At 44.8% G+C, this 12,794-nt stretch overlaps 1 protein-coding gene across 1 annotated transcript in view; it reads left to right on the plus strand.

The window, feature by feature from the left end:
* The window catches only part of Usp13 (ubiquitin specific peptidase 13), a 105,147-nt gene that overhangs the window by 54,013 nt on the left and 38,340 nt on the right, over positions 1-12,794 (plus strand). Inside the window, exons 7-10 of the mRNA XM_021196023.2 lie at positions 2,554-2,648; positions 3,902-4,089; positions 8,586-8,657; positions 8,974-9,067. Of these exons, the coding sequence (XP_021051682.1) occupies positions 2,554-2,648; positions 3,902-4,089; positions 8,586-8,657; positions 8,974-9,067 (449 nt within the window). The remainder of the gene's footprint in view (positions 1-2,553; positions 2,649-3,901; positions 4,090-8,585; positions 8,658-8,973; positions 9,068-12,794) is intronic.

Consider the following 12,794-nt stretch of genomic DNA (forward strand, 5'->3'; position numbering starts at 1 on the left):
TCTCTCTCTCTCTCTCTCTCTCTCTCTCTCTTTCTTTCTTTCTTTCTTTCTTTCTTTCTTTCTTTCTTTCTTTCTTTCTTTCTTTCTTTCTTTCGTGTACAGTGTTCTGCCTGAATCTATGCCTACAGGCCAGAAGAGGGAACCAGATGTCATTAAAGATGTTTATGAGCCACTATGTGATTGATGGGAATTGGACTCAGAACCTCTGGAAGAGCAGATGGAATGGTGTTTTCTTAACGTGAGAGAACTTAGTAAGGCTAAGAACCATTGGAGGGAGCCTGGTTTCCATTTATTCAGGGACCCCAGGGCATTGCCACTAAGGGTGACGCTGGGAGTTTTTATCATTTCCTAATAGAGCCGTGACTATTAAGTTTTCAAAACTGTCTCACCATTTGAAGAGAGTAAAGTGCCTTAGGACTGCCATTTTCATGGTCTGCCAAGTATTTGCTATTTTTCTATTTCTCCTCACTCACTTAAAAACGTTAGTTCAGAAATTTTTTTTTTTTTATTTAAACTTTCTGGAAACTCACTATTGTTTCTTCTCTTTTCCAGAATCTTTCCTCTTCCTTTGTGGGTTTTTGAAACTCCTCCTCTACTGTCTTTGGGATAAAGTCTATTTTTTCTTATTGTAAATCTTTTACCTTCCACACAATGTGCCATCTTGCTCAGACCTCTGGGAACTGTCTTAATCGAGTTGGGGGATTTCATCTTTTGGTTTTGTTTTTGAGAAAACTTGAATGATAATAAAGGAGGCATTGGTGAAGGCCACAACTCACACTGTGAAGTGTAGGAGAGACATCTCTACACCAACCAATCTGTAACAGGAAGACTACCTTCCTTTGGGATCAGTGAGTCTCTGATACCTTGGTATGGGTCAGAGCATCCTAGCATCATGGCATCTTCATGCCCTCCATCTATCAATTCTAAAGTATCTCAAGAAGCAGAAAACTCCCTTAGACAGTGCAAGAGAGACTATCATGAAGAATCTTTGATTTTTGTTTTGTTTTGTTTTTTTGTTTTTTTTGTTTTTGTTTTTTTTGAGACCGGGTTTCTCTGTATAGCCCTGGCTGTCCTGGAAGCCACTCTGTAGACTAGGCTGGCTTCAAACTCAGAAATCCACCTGCCTCTGCCTCCCGAGTGCTGGGATTAAAGGCGTGTGCTGCCATTGCCTGGCTGAATGACATCTTTGTATCTATTAAACAAATAGATACAAAGGTAGATACAAAGATAGATAGAATTGTCTATTGTCTAAATTTAGGAGGAAAGAGACTGTGGTTTGGGGCCTCCATTCCTAGACTGTGTCTAGATCGCACTTCACCATCCATACCCTGAGATACCTTGAACTTGCTGAGATAGAAGGAAGGAGATGGGCAGGAGTGAGACACTGGGATTCTGGGCCCTCATGTGAGATGTGAGGAAAAGCCACTTAGCCTTAATGAAGCTCTCCATGGGGCACAGAACATGTGGACTTGTGTCCTTCCTTGCCGTTGCTGCCTCAGAACAGATAGGGCTCTACAGTGTGTCCAAAACTATGTCTCTGGGCTCTTGTTGGCAACACAGTGATTGGGTAAGGCTGGAGTAGAGGCTCTGAGTCTGCATTTCCAAGGATCCTCAGATTCCTGGTCCAAGGTCTGTGCATTTCATGAGGCTCTACTCCAAGCATTACATTATCTGTGTGATATTAATATCCTCAGGGCAGATGCTGCCCTCCAGTATCAGGGTGTCACAGGGGACCAGCATTTGAGACCTCCCCTGGCTGTTTGCTCCCTCAGTACTGGTGTGGAGTCTTGGGGTGTGTGCCCATTGCTGCAGGTACAGTATGGGCTTCAGGGTGAGCTCCAGTCCTGGAGCAAAGGCCACTAGTGATCACATCCCTGACTTTTTAGTAGTCATGGGTGATGGATTGGTCATGTTGCCCACCTCAGTTCTGGTGCGAGCCACAGGGTGGACATGCCTGCCTCTTCAGTTCTGCTGTGGGCTGCTGGGTGAGCACATCTTGGAAAGCCACACAGGTCTGCATTCTCGCTCCCATCTCTCCCTGGTTCTGTGAATCATAGACAATGAAGACAGAGAGACGGGCAAAGGGGAAGGGGCAACATGACCCCCATCTCACCATCCAGTTGCCCCTCAGGGCCTGTACCCCTATCTCCCCTGTGACTCTTCCTGCCCTGGCAGATAGCTGTCACCCTTTCCCCTACTCCTTTTTCTCTTTGCTTCCCAATTTGGGAATTATGCCCTCCTGAGTAGCAGTTACAAAGCTGAAAGGTTAGGCATTCATGCTGATCTCCTTTTGAGTTTTCTTGCATTCAGCTGTCCCCCATCCATCCGCTTTAGAAATTTCAGTGTTTCTTATGTCTTTTAGCCATGTGAAGATGTTGCATGTTTGCAAAATATGTGTGTGTACCCGTTGCCTATTGTTTGTGGTCTTCTGGTTGGGTGCTGTGAGCCTTCTCATTGGTGTGTGCCAGCCCTCCTGCAGGCTCCATCAGCTAAGCCTAGTGCTGCACGGGAGCCATGGACAGAGCTCAGTGCTGTCTTGTCTTCGCCTTCCAGATGTTTATTCTTTTCAAGAAGAGGGGCCTGTTTCGGATCCTCATTTGGCCAAACACTTAGCACATTTCGGGATCGACATGCTTCACACGCAAGGGGTGAGAAAATCTTTTGTCTCTTTTTCTACACTGTGTTAGTGATGGGTGGCGGCGGGGGGGGGGTCATTAATTTGTCTAATATGGAATTCTACTAAGGTGCGTCTTTACTTCACAGATTTTGTTTTAATTGTTGCATTACTTTGCTGTATTTAGTTGGTTAGCATTTTATATGGGTTACCAGCCTAGAGTTTTGTTGCTCATCAAGTTGTGGTTTATTTGGGGCTTACTTACTTTGTCTCCTTTGATGGACAGGTGTATAAATCTCTGCCTTTTTCACTAAAGGGAGAAAGTACAGGATGGTGACCTTTAACATTCTGAGTGACCTTCCTCATTTTAAGTAACTTCCAGAAGGGAGTGAGGGTTGCTGGGTAGTGGGTGGAGCTAACCACTGAGACTTTGCTTCAGCAGTTGTTTTGGTGTGACAGTGGTGGAGTAGTTTTTGCCCGTGAGGCCTGTTTCAATGCCACGATGTGTTCTCTGCCTCCGAGATCGGCACTCTGACTTTATGCTCACATGCTGTCCAGCTCGTTCTCCTTGGTATCCATCTTTTCACTTACCTGCCCTTTCATTTCCTCCCTCTCCTAGGTGCGCCCACGCTTCCGTGGTTCCGGTTCGCCTTCCTCTCTCCCTGACTTGCTTCTTTGTTTCCTGCAGGTCTTGCTTTTAGTGTTTGTGAGAGTTTCATGTACCCTGGGCTGGCCTCTCACTGTGTAGCCGAGAATGACCTTGAACTTCTGCCTTAGTTCCAGAGTTCTGGGATTCCAAGTGTGCCCCGTGCTCAGGCTGTGCAGTGCTGGGGATGGAACCCAGGGCGTCCTTCATGCTTGCACACACTTGAACATCATCTCTCATTAGTGGACTTCTGTCTCCTTCCTTCCTTCTTCTTTCTCTTTCCTGAAAACCAAAACCAAAATAGAACACACACACACACACACACACACACACACACACACAAATCAACAAAAAACAAAACAATAAAAAAAAAACCAAAACCTTTTCATGTTTTAAAAAAATTGTAGTAAAATATTTATAAAATTGCCCTTTTAGCCAATTTCAAGTACACAGTTTTGTGACATTAAGTGCATTTACATTCTTATGTAATCATTATTATCTCTTAATGTCTATTTAAAGATTATTTTTTGCATGTCATCAGAGGAAAATGGCAGAAATACCCATTACATCAGAAAACAATGTTTTGATTGTAAGTCCTGTTTAAAGCCCTTTTCTTTTCTTTCTCTTTAATGATGTCCCAGACAGAGAATGGGCTCCGGGACAATGACATCAAGCCGAGAGTCAGCGAGTGGGAAGTGATCCAGGAGTCCGGGACAAAGCTGAAGCCGATGTACGGCCCAGGGTACACGGGCCTGAAGAACCTGGGCAACAGTTGCTACCTCAGTTCTGTCATGCAGGCCATCTTCAGCATCCCAGAGTTCCAGAGAGCGTAAGTGGGTGTCACTGCTCATGGCTGTTGTGCTGCCAGTCTTCTTGGGCTAGTCTGCTCGTGTTAGGGGGAACCCCATTGCTATTGCATCCTGGTGGGAGTTTGGCTTCTCACCCTGAGGTCTGGTGAGAGGGCTCATCCCGTGTTCCAGAGTCAGGTTAGAGAGAGAGTGCTTGGAGACTGAGCAGCCCCTCACAGTCACCATGGCTCCTACACCACACTCTCTGTGTCAAGAATATATCTTCCTCCATCTTCTTCTTCATAATGCACCTACCAGATCTTTTCTGGAGATGGGCCAGTAGAAGGCTGGTGTGGCCAGCGTTTATTTATCATGGAGGGTTTTAGGTTACTATTTTTTTGTTAATGGTGTGTCTCTGAGGTGGTAGCCTGGGCTGCTAGCTGTGGGTCTTCAGTGAGGAGAGGGTAGAAATTGATCAAGCTCCTAGGGGCGTGGTGTTTGATATCACTGCTTCTTATATGTGGATGATAGATTTAAAAATCATTCATCTTTATGAGTTGGAAAAGTTGACTCTTCTGGCAATTTAGGGTGCCTCCTAGTTCTGCAGGTACAAGGTGGCCTCTTTTCCCTATGCCTCCCCCATAAGTTGCCATGTCTGTGGGCGTTTTCTGCCTGGCTTGTGCTTAGGACAAGAAGCCTCCCAGCCGAGGAGTTTACAGCGGGTAGGTTTCCACCCTGGGTTAAATGTGGAACAAGATAGACCCAGATAGGCTGACCAGCAGGGAGCATGCTAGGAACAGAACAGGGTGGTGTTTTACCCGAACACAGCTGAGGTCTAGTAGTTATACAGTGCGTCATTAGATGTATGTCAGGTCAGATGACCTCCTCTTTACTCTCAGAACAACTTATTGCTATCTTCTGGCTTTGGAAATATATTGTCAGTTTTACAGAGACTTTTCAACTTTCCAGTAAAGCATAAGCTGTGTTATGTTTAGGCGCACACACATGCGTGTGTGTGTGTGTGTGTGTGTGTGTGTGTGTGTGTGTGTGTGTGGTGAGGGGTGCGCGTGTGTGGTTCAAGAGTAAACTCAAGGGTCTGGTATTTGGCCTGAGGGAATACACAAAGACAGACATTCTGTAGATAAGCATAAGAACGTAGTTATCAATGTGGTCTTTCCAATGAAGGGAAAGTGAAGAAGTTAGTCAGAGGGGACAGATACAGATGGAAGATACAGATACAGTGGAAGGGATGGAAGAGAGGGACAGAAACTGTGAAATTCTAGATTGGGATACCCTTCAGAGGCATGTATCATGCATCATACTATTTTGACAAATTCTTACCCATGTTTCTGTCTTCTATCATCTCTTGAATATGGGTGAATATCAATTTGTCTTATATGATGTATACGCCAAGGTTTCTTTTTGAAGTGCCTGTGAAATACCCTTTTGGAAGGTGACATATAACTATTATTCACTTTAAATTATAATAGAAGAAACTTGTGCTCTTTCAAATTTCAACTTTTTAGTGCTTTGTTATCTAGGAATTTTTTTTTCCACATTGTGAAGTTTGACAAATAATTAACTTTGTATATTTTTCTTTAACGAACATGTAACTTATGCCTGTGTTTCGCATATAAGATTTAGACCTCTCTCTATTCTTGGTTAATTGGCCCCACTGCTTTGTGCCTTTGATGTGATAGTGTCTTAGTTAGGGTTTCTATTGCTGTGATAAAACACCGTAACCAAACCACCCACCCACCCACCCAACCAACAAAACAACCAAAAAACCCAACAAATTGGGGAGGAAAGGGTTTATTCGGCTTACACTTGTAGAGCATAGTCCATCATTGGAGGAACTTAGGACAGAAACTAAAGCAGGACTTGAACCTGGAGGTAGGAACTGTTGCAGAGGCAATGTAGGGTGCTACTAATGACTTGCTTCACATGGCTTGCTTGGCCTGCTTTCTTATAAACCCCAGGAACACCAGCCCAGGGACAGCACCACCCATGATAGGCTGGGCCCTTCTCCATGACCACGAATTGAGAAAATGCCCTACAGTGGATCTTATGGAAACATTTCTTCAATGGAGGCTCCTTCCTCTTTGATGACTTTTGCTGTGTCAAGTTGACACACAGTTTACATACATGGTAGCAACATAGTACATGGTAGCAATAATGTGCAGTGGATGAGACTCATTCATGGGTGCCTCATGCGGTATGAAGAACTCCCACTGACTCCTGAAGGTACTTCCCCAGTGACTTTGTGTTCACACGAGGCCCCACTTTCCGATAATGCCACAGGCTGGGGAGCCAGCCTTAAACAACACGTGGCCTTTGGAGACAGGCTTCCAAGTTTGGAAGTGCATTTCTTGTTTGGTTATTGGTAATCATTTGATGAAATTGGCGATGAGACACTTCAGTGTGGAAGCATAGCTCTTACCTCCAAGGGAATACAGATCGTTTACTCTTGGGTCAAATGTGTGACTATGTCCAAAAAACATGTATTCAGGTTGCCCCAAAAGACAAGGTCACTGTGAATTGGTCATATGAGAGTTTATTAGTTAGAGAACAAAGAAAGTCATAAATCCAGTGTGTTGTTGAAGACTACAGGTACACAGGTCACAGCAAAGAGGGGACATCTCTGCTATAGATATCAGATACTGTCTGATGACATTTTAGCTTTGGGATTTGTGGATGCTAGCAGTCTACTAAGAATACATTGTAAAGACCTTAATAGTTACAGGCTGTTAGGTTAGATGTATTACATGAATGGTCAATAAATGGCTTTCAAAGGAACTAAAAATAGCCCAAGATAATTTAGCTCTGGTCTGTTATGTTTCAACTCTACATAATCTTTTAAGTTCAGTCACTTGCTTGTAGAATATGTAACTCAGGTACAGCTTTTATTTTCCTGGGACCTTAAGTTCACAGATGTGTACCAAACATGTCAGACACTATTCTGTTACTTGTAGAGACTGTCTACATGGAGTCTCTGTCTTCACATAGATTGCATTTTAGTATGGTCTCTTCGGCCACAGATAATCCCGCAGAATCATGTAAGAGTAATTCCAGCTAGCAATGGAGGTTAAGAAGTTGAGCCATCAGCAGGGAACTGGGAGGGTGATGGTTGCCATTCTTCCTTTTGCCCAATCTGGGGAGGAGGGAAAGAGACAGTGGTGGCCTGGTCTTGAAGCAGGGGCGAGGATGCTGAGTAGCTAGAGCATCCTAGACAGGGTTGAGAGCTTACAAATGAGATCAGAGAAGTGGGCAGGGGTATGTTTCATGAGAGCAGAGGTCAGCCTGGGTTGTAGAGTGACAACACCCCGTCTCAAGTCATAACAAAACAACACCAGAAAGTTAGAGAGGGTGAAGAGGCAGTGAACTGTGAGAGTGGAGGGACGACATGTTAATACCAGATGTCAGAGTTAAGGCTAGTACTGTTTGGTTAAGATTGTGGTCTGCTGGGAGAAAGGGTAGCCAAACAGTGACAGACTGCAACGTTTCAGAACTTAGCTTTGGAGCCAGGCTGGGTGTGAGTGTGAGTGTGTGTATGTGGCGGTGTGTGTGTGTGTGTGGGGGGGGGAGCAGCACATCTTGGGCTCTGGCACTTACTCATGGGTGACCTGGATGCTATCTGGGAAAATGGCACCCTAGTTCCTATTTCTCTCATGGGTTAATGGCAATGTTAACCCCTTGGTCATAGGGATGTAGTGAAGAATTCCTGAGCCACACAGGAAGCCTTACCTCATGAAAGGTAGTTAGGGTAGGTGTCATTGCTGATACCTTCATTTTGAAATTATTGACATGATTCCTATCAGCAAAGGAAAATGTTATGTAAATACTTGCTAAGATAATATAGCAGATCTCTATTCAAGACAGACCATGGTGAAGGATTTGGCCATGACTCCAACAAGGCCAAGTAGAGATTTCTAACCAAGAATATGGTCAGGCTTGGGGAAGGAACATCATTGTGAGGGAATATGAGGATACATTGCTGGGAACAAATTCCAGTCAGATTACTATTGATGTTAGGCCATAATGGTCTGTTACTGAGGGTGGGGGCTTTCAATAGAGTGATAGGGCGGAATTACGTGCAAGAAAAAGACTCTACGAAGACAGAGAAGGAAGTCCGCGGCAGAGTTAGGCCGAGTTCAGGATATGCTCATCACTTTGGTTGACAAAGAAGGCTCTCAATAACCTTACCTGGTTTGCATGGGACAGGGTCTTATAGTGTAGCACAAGGAGGCTGGCCTTGAACTTGCAACCTTCTTGCCTTAGCCTCCCCATTTGCTGGATGCCATTTGTTTTTGAAGCAGTGATTGTGACAACATGGTTTCTGATATGTCCGAGTGATGTGGGGGACTCTTGGCAGAATTCGAGATCTTAAGTTTGTGTCTCAGGTGAGGAGATTGGCACATCTGAAGGGTGCTACTCTAAGGAGGGTGAAACCCATCGATTCCTCGGCTGGATGGCTGTAGAGTGACAGCTTGCTTCTGTTGTCCCATTTCTATGTGGTGACCATGCTGTTGTCTCCTAGGTACGTAGGAAACCTCCCAAGGATATTTGACTACTCACCGTTAGATCCAACGCAGGACTTCAACACACAGATGTAAGTGCCCAGTGCTGTGTTTTAAGTTTCCGGTGGGGTGTTTGCTTTGGTTCCTGCTGAGTTGAAGGCAATTCTTTTTTTCTCCTTTATTTTCTGTATTTTTAAGTGTTCTAGAATGGGTGTGTGTTACCTTTATAAGAAGAGATTAATAAAGTTATAAAGTACTGAGGAAACTTTGAAAGTGGAATCAGAATACCAAGCTGTTTGTGAGGAATCCGGATAGAGAGCAGCCCCGCTCCAAGAACTCGTGGGTCATCTTCACATCTCTTTGGGAAACAGCAGTGGCCTCTTTATTGTTTGTCTCTCTCCTGGCTAGGACTAAGTTGGGACATGGCCTCCTCTCTGGCCAGTACTCGAAGCCTCCAGTGAAATCTGAGCTCATTGAACAGGTGATGAAGGAGGAACACAAGGTACGTGTCCCCGAGTGCCAAGTTGACTTTGGTTAGTGATAGGGGATTCCATGGGTTGGCAAAGGGGCTGTTGTAAATTCAGTGAGCTGTCAGGATACCCACGAGTGAGGGCCTTGTCCCAGTGTTCTTACAAACAATGGTAAGGAAAAGGCGGCATCCGAGTTCCCACCGTCTTGGGTCGCACAAGGCCCATATGTGTGCCCTCATTGGTGATTTCCTTAGGCAGAGCTGGAGCTGGAAGCATGAAGCTCAAAAACTATCCCATCCAGTCAGGACCTGTTTTTGTTTGTTTTGTTTTTGTTTTTGTTTTTGTTTTTGTTTTTGTTTTTGTTTTTGTTTTTGTTTTTGTTTTCCAAGATAGGGTTTCTCCATGTAGCCCTGCCTATCCTGGAACTCAGTCTGTAGACCAGGCTGGCCTCAGACTCAAGTAGATTCGCCTGCTTCTGCCTCCCAAGTGCTGGGAGTAAAGGTGGTGTGTACCACCACTGCCCAGTGTGTGTGTGTGTGTGTGTGTGTGTGTTAAGTTCCAGATGTTTTTGCTAGGTCCCCTGTCTCCCTCCTTCCCTCTCTCCATCTCTTCCTTTCCACTCCTTCCCCACTCCCTTTTCTTCCTTCTAGAAAGACTCTCCCCATGTAGGTCAGTGCAGTATAACTTTTCCTGCAGAGATATGAACAGCATGTACTTACTGAAGGTGGCATACCCACAACAGACTAAAGTAATGCTTTATCCAAGAGTGGTTTGGTGAACCAATGAGTTTCTGGGAGAGTACTTAGAGGAATCAGGATGAGAGGCGCGTGGATGCCTCAAAGCCAGCCCACCCCAGCAAGGGCAGTGACTTGGGCAAGCAGCATCCCTATAGCTCTCTATCCAATTTGCTGACAGTTCTATTGAAGAGCTTCCTCTTCCTCAGAATTGTTCATTGCTTATAGAACAGTCTTATAAGTGTCGAACCTTCCTGAGTTGTGTAGGTTTCCTGAGCTTCCTGACCTGTACCGGCCAGCCTGGAACTCTTGATTCTCCTTTTCAGCTTCCAGAATGCTTGCTACAGATTCTCTTTTGTTAAACCACAGCACAGGGCTTCCTCAGCCCCTCCCAGGAGCTGAGGATTAGCAATTTCTGTTAACTTCTTGCTATTGGAAAGTTATGAGTGGTTTCCGGGCATGCTCAATCTGGGAAGGGTAGTTAGCTATTTACTAATTGATACACGAACTAAAAGTTGGGCTTGATGGATCTCCATGTGCACCCTGGGCTGCTGTTTACTCTCTGAACTTCTCTGTTACACAGCTCCAGAGGCAACTGCTTGCAGCCTACTCTTGTTTTTGATTGGTACCCTATGACAATGTGCAGTGCATGGTCTGTGTAGCTGGATCCAGCATGCCTTGTGTTTATGGCTACAGATGTCCTGAGTGAAACCCAGACCTACCTCTCCACCCACTGTTATCTCTTCAGAATACCTGTGTTCATCTGTTCACTTAGGGCTCAGGCCTGTCCCATGCTGGGTCTGGAGTTTGTGAGCTCTGTGCTTTCCAGTTAGGAGGGGGAGGGGAGAGGGAAGGCAGGGAGTGTATCCGCATAGGTATCGGGATGGGGAGAGGAAGAAGGTTAGGAAGAGGGGAGGGAGGGGAACAGATGCTTTGCTTAAAGAACCCAGGAGAGTCAAGGGGTGGATAGGGAGACCACACCTTCTTAGAGTGCCTTGTCACCCAGCACTGCGATAGAAACGCTATAAATCCACCAGACCATGAGGGGACCTTCACTGCGGACACAGTGGAAGGTGTGTTTAGGTAGGGGGTGGATCTCCCAGGAGTCTTTCTCTAGCTTCTGTTCAAGGGAGGGGATGATGATTGAAGTCCCGAGTTCCATTCCCAGCCCTGGGTATACTGAATGTGGTGTCACAGGGCTGTGATCCTACCACAGAGTGTCACATGTCACAGCTCTTGAGCCTTGGGACATCAGGGGATGGAGCCAATAATTGAGACAGACTGAAGACACATACAACAGCCAAGTTTATTCAGAGCATCAGATAATTTATACTCTGAGGATTAAGGAAAAATCACATGAGTAGAGTTCTCACAAATTCAATCTCTATACAATTACAAGAACAAGACACATGTGGCAAAAACATGTTTTTCCACAGAGGTATATAAAGTATAGTTTAAACATCTAATTGCATAGCAATAATGAGTAATCTGACGTAAACTCACACTTCCTGGGAGTAGCAGGATAACACATTCCAAGAACAGTTCTGTGTTTTAAGGAAACCGATGACATAAGGCTTGTCTTGTTTTCTTGGAGTTTTCTCACAAGCACTCAGAAATTTCTTCATATGACTGCATTACTAGACTTTGTTTGACAACAAAGGAGTTGGAGGCAGGAGGATCAGAAATTCGAGGTACATAGTAAGCTCAAGGCCAACCTGGGCTATATGAGGCCCTACTCTAAACAAACAAACAAATAAACAAACACACAAACAAATAAAGTTAAAAGGAAAAACCGCCATAACCATGATGCTCCCTGGCAGTGGAGAGCTCTTGTCTGTGGGAGGAATGGGAGAAGGTCTTTGGTTTCACATCTATATGGCTCCTGTGACATTCAGGGTAGAGGTTGAACTGAACATATGTTTGTGTGTGTGTGTGTGTGTGTGTGTGTGTGTGTGTGTCTGTCTGTCTGTCTGTCTGTCTGTCTGTGTGTATTTGTTTTGTTTTATTTTGTAGTCCTGGACATGTCCTGAGTTTTAAGCCGGTTTTTCAAATAGACTGTAGTCCCAAGCAGACCTCCACTTCTATTGACAGTGGAAAGGTGGAGGGAACTATTTCCTGCTGGTAGCTCTCGTCACACCATGCCTGTTGAGAGCCAGGCTCTTCTTGCATGGAAACAGAAATCCATGCAGAAAGGTCTTGCAAAGGTGGAACACTGTGGACTTTGGAGTTGCCTCAATCCATCTGGTGCCTGCGCAGCTGCTGTTGACAACTGCATGATCTTGCTCCAGCACTTGCTTGGATGGGGCATTTCAAGTATTCAGTTCCCCAGCTAGCTCAGCCTCTGCCTTTTGTCTTGTATCTTGGTTCATTTTTGATAGATATGTAGCGTGATATCAAATCATTTGCTACAGACCAAGGGAAAGCCTAGATTTTTAGTAATATCTCAGTTAACTATTTCATCTATAGAAAAGATTCCCAATATTTTAGTTATAGTTTCTATTGATGTGATAAAACTCCAGGACCAAAAGAAACTTGGGGAGGAAAGGGTTTATTTTGTCCTACACTTCCAGGTCACAGTCTATCACTTAGTTAAATCAGGACAGGAAGTTAAGCAGAGTAGGAGCCTAGAGGTGGGAACTGAAACAGGCCGTGGAGGAATGCTGCTGGTGGCTTGCTCCTCATGACGTGCTCAACCTGCTCTCTTATACACTCTGGGACCATTTACCCAGGGGTTGTACCATCCAAAACAGGCTGTCTTCCCTTATCAGTCACTAATAACAAAAGTGCCTTGTCTACAGGATTGACTGTGGGCTGTTCTTACAGAGGCATTGTCTCAATTGTGCTGGACGTTTCTCAAATGTGTCTAAGTTTGTGTCACATTGACAAGGCCAACCAACAATCAATATTTGAATTTCTCTCTCTCTCTCTCCCTCTCTCTCTCTCTCTCTTCCTCCCTCCCTTTCTTTCTTTCTTTCTTTCTTTCTTTCTTTCTTTCTTTCTTTCTTTCTTTCTTTCTTTCTTTCTT

Source organism: Mus pahari, chromosome 4, assembly GCF_900095145.1.
Source record: "Mus pahari chromosome 4, PAHARI_EIJ_v1.1, whole genome shotgun sequence".
In the NCBI taxonomy this organism is placed as follows: Eukaryota; Metazoa; Chordata; class Mammalia; order Rodentia; family Muridae; genus Mus; species Mus pahari.